The sequence below is a fragment of the Propithecus coquereli genome, unplaced genomic scaffold, assembly GCF_000956105.1.
Source record: "Propithecus coquereli isolate 6110/MARCELLA unplaced genomic scaffold, Pcoq_1.0 Scaffold5, whole genome shotgun sequence".
NCBI classification, from domain to species: domain Eukaryota; kingdom Metazoa; phylum Chordata; class Mammalia; order Primates; family Indriidae; genus Propithecus; species Propithecus coquereli.
This window is the reverse complement of record NW_012150840.1, coordinates 4,658,151-4,661,895: the sequence shown is the minus strand read 5'-3', so window position 1 is coordinate 4,661,895 and position 3,745 is coordinate 4,658,151. Positions and strand designations below refer to the sequence as shown.

General features: G+C 34.6%; 1 protein-coding gene across 1 annotated transcript in view; it reads left to right on the top strand.

Annotated features, from left to right (window-relative positions):
• The window catches only part of SGPP1 (sphingosine-1-phosphate phosphatase 1), a 51,737-nt gene extending 47,992 nt beyond the window's left edge, over positions 1-3,745 (top strand). The window contains exon 3 of the mRNA XM_012656118.1: positions 2,874-3,745. Coding sequence (XP_012511572.1) covers positions 2,874-3,425 — 552 coding nt within the window. The 3' untranslated portion in view covers positions 3,426-3,745. The remainder of the gene's footprint in view (positions 1-2,873) is intronic.

Here is a 3,745-nt window from a genome sequence, read left to right as displayed (position 1 = left end):
TGGTATATGTATACCATGGAGTACTATTCAGCTTTAAGAAACAATGGTGATATAGCACCTCTTGTATACTCCTGGATAGAGCTGGAACGCATTCTACTAAATGAGGTATCCCAAGAATGGAAGGACAAGCACCACATGTACTCACCATCGAATTGGTATTAACTGATCAACCCATAAATGCACATATAAGAATCACATCTATTGGATGTCGGGCAGGGGGGAGGGGAGAGGAGGGAGGAGGGGATGGGTATTTGCATACACAAAGAGTGCAACGCGCACCACCCGAAGGATGGACATATTCGAAACTCGGACTTGGGGGGGGGGCAAGGGCAACATACGTAACCTAAACATCTGTACCCCCATAATATGCTGAAATAAAAAAGAAAAAGAAAATTCAAAAGAACAACTGCTCAAAAGACACAAATATACATTGCATAGTCCATAAACTTATGAAAAGATGCTTTGTAATCAGGGAAATTCAAATTAAGTATCAATGAAATACCATTTCATAGCGAACAGCTGTTGGAATCTAAATTTCTATAAACATTTTCGAAATTCTTTTATTATCTTTGAAAGTTGAACATGTCTGTATCTATGATTCAGCTATTCCATTCCAAGGCATATATTCTGGACAAACTCTTAAGACCTATACCAGGGAATATCACAAGAAAGAACCTAGTAGCAATGTTTATAATATTCCTGGTTGGCTTAAGAATAGATATTATAGCAACTAAACATTGAAGTTCAACTATAACCACTTAACTAATCCAAGACCTAGAAACAATATAAATGACCATCACTGGGAAAATGGATAAATATATAATCACATAGCAAAATATTACATAACTATGAAAGTAAATGACCTACAACTACATATGACAAATGAGTCTTGTTAAGTGTAAAAAGCAGAGTAAAGGACACTGCATACTATGTATAACATTTTTACAAAGCTCAGAAAGAAGCAAAACTAGATAATATTTTTCTTGAAGATATATGCTAAGATAATTTTTTAAAACAGGTATTTATTCAGACAAAATTCAGGCTTGGAAATTGCCTCTGGGAAGGAATGCAGAGTGAGAACTGAGAGACAGCACAGCAGTAGATTTGAAAGTATTGGTAATACAGTTCTTTTGTTGGGCAGTGATTTCATAGATACTAATTTTATCATTTCATATATACCCTACATATATTTTTCTATGTATAAATATTATAAAAAATTTCAAGACAGAAAAACATTAAGCAACTAGTCTGTTGCTTAACTGTATTGAATGCTGTTGAGAGATGACACTCTCTGGGACAGCATGAAGATCACTAGTATTCATGAAAAGAGTGATTTCAGTGCAGTGGTAAGGTTAGAAAAAAATTGGAAGTGAAGATGTAGAGGCAGTGAATATAAGCAACTCTTGATAAATTTTTCTGTAATAGAGAGTAGACCCCAGGGTTTGGTTTTGTTCTGTTTTAAGGTGGAAATTATGGAATATCTTGTATGTTGTCAGAAATAATTCAGAAAGGAAAGTTATTTTTATTAATTTTATTAATTTCCCCCACTATACCATCTTCTATCAATTGCTCCTTCCAAAAACTAGGATCTGTCTTTTATCACTGTCTATTTTGCTCCTCTTTCATACTTAATCCATGACCAAGTTAACGTTTCAAACTATGTTAATCCATCTGTGTACTTCTCTTCATGTGGATATGGACCATGTTTAGAGTAGACCACTGTGGTAGGCTTCTGCTGGCATCTTCAGTGGTCTTCTGTCCTCCATACTTTCCCCTGTAAGCCATTCTCTACAGTGCAGAGGGAGCGCTCTTTACAAATATCAATCAGGTTATGTTACATTCCTAGTCTGAAATCTTTCAATGGCCCCCTGTTACTTTTGAAATAAAATCTGAACCCTTTACCTAGCCTGCAAGCGCTCTACATGATTTGATCTCTGTCTACTTCTTGGACCTCATACCGCATCCCTCTTTCCTTTGCTCACCATTTGAGCTACACTCGATTTCTCTCAGTTCCTTGCACTAACCAAGTTCTTTTCTGCCTGAAGGCCTTTGCACTTGATATTCCCTCTATCTGGAACACTTTTCCTCTAGCTCTAAAGACAGGGTTGGCTCCTTTTTAGAATCAGATCCCTACTCAAGTGTCACCTCCTCAGACAGGCTTCCTTAATCATGCTAATAGGGACCTTCGTCATGCTATCCTATTTTCCTGTTTTAGTTTCTTTAGTTATGACATTCATAACTGTCTGAAATTATAATATTTATCTACTCTTTTATGTGGGTATTGTCAGTCTTCCCCACTAAAACATAAGCTTTGTGACAGCAGTAATCTTGTTTTTTTTAAGCAATGTATCCTCAGCCCCTAAAATAGTGCCAAGCACATGTAGGTACTCAGTGAGTATTTGTTCAATGAATGAGTCAATGAGAGAAGGAAACTGCCTAGGATTTGTATCCTCTTTCATTGTGGAGATAATTACATATTCAAATGTATGAAAATGAAGATCATTTCTTTGAATAATAAGTATACTCTTTTTCACAGAAATCAAAAATACACAATTTAAGCATAGTTTATTCAGGATTTGAATGTAAATTTGTGTATATTATATATATTTATAAAAGGGTAAATTTATAAAAGGGTAGAACTATGAAAACATAATCTTTTATTATTAACAATAAATCTTTTTGTCATTAAACAGTTTTTAGTGCCTACTGTATGGTCAGTAAAGTTTACTTTAAGAATTTGGCAACTTTTAAAAATTTATATCTATTGAACATTTGTAATGTCAAATATACATTATTTTAAAATATACATTATTTTTTAAGTGCCAAAAATGTTTAGTATTATAGTAAACAACTATACTTTTATCTTTTTCCAGGATATTATTGCTGGATTCCTGTATGCCATTTTAATCTTAGCTGTCTTCTATCCATTTGTGGACCTGATTGACAACTTCAACCAAACTCACAAATATGCTCCATTAATCATCATCGGGCTTCATTTAGCTTTGGGGATCTTTTCTTTCACTCTTGACACCTGGAGCACATCCCGAGGAGACACTGCCGAGATTCTGGGAAGTGGTGCTGGAATTGCATGTGGAGCTCATGTGACTTGTAACGTGGGTCTAATATTGGATCCTTCTCTAGATATGTTACCTTTAGCTAGGCTCCCCATTACGGTGACTCTGTTTGGAAAAGCCATATTGCGGATCCTCATAGGGATAGTATTTGTACTAATAGTCAGAAATACAATGAAAAAGATCACCATTCCTTTAGCCTGTAAAATCTTCAGTATACCTTGTGATGATATTCGAAAAGCAAGACAGCACATGGAAGTTGAACTTCCTTATCGGTATATTACCTATGGAATGGTTGGTTTCTCCATCACATTTTTGGTTCCTCACATATTTTTCTTTATCGGTATCTCTTGATGGATAAATATTGTTTATGATAAGAAAGGAGGATATCAGTTACTGATATCCAAAAATATATTCAGGTAAAAGCCAGATCAGAGTTAGGCTTTTGCAGGAATTTAACTTAAATAATTATTTAAGTAAATTTGTAAGAGTCAGTGCATTATATCATTGCACACCCAGATATTGTTTTAAGTGAGCTGAGCTATTTCAATACTGAGAAAATGATAAGTATCCATTTAGAATGTTCATGTAATGTTTGGAGAGTTTTGTGCTGTTATGGGTTCAAGTTATATATAATATATATTAAGGTACGTAATGTGCAATTATATACCTAA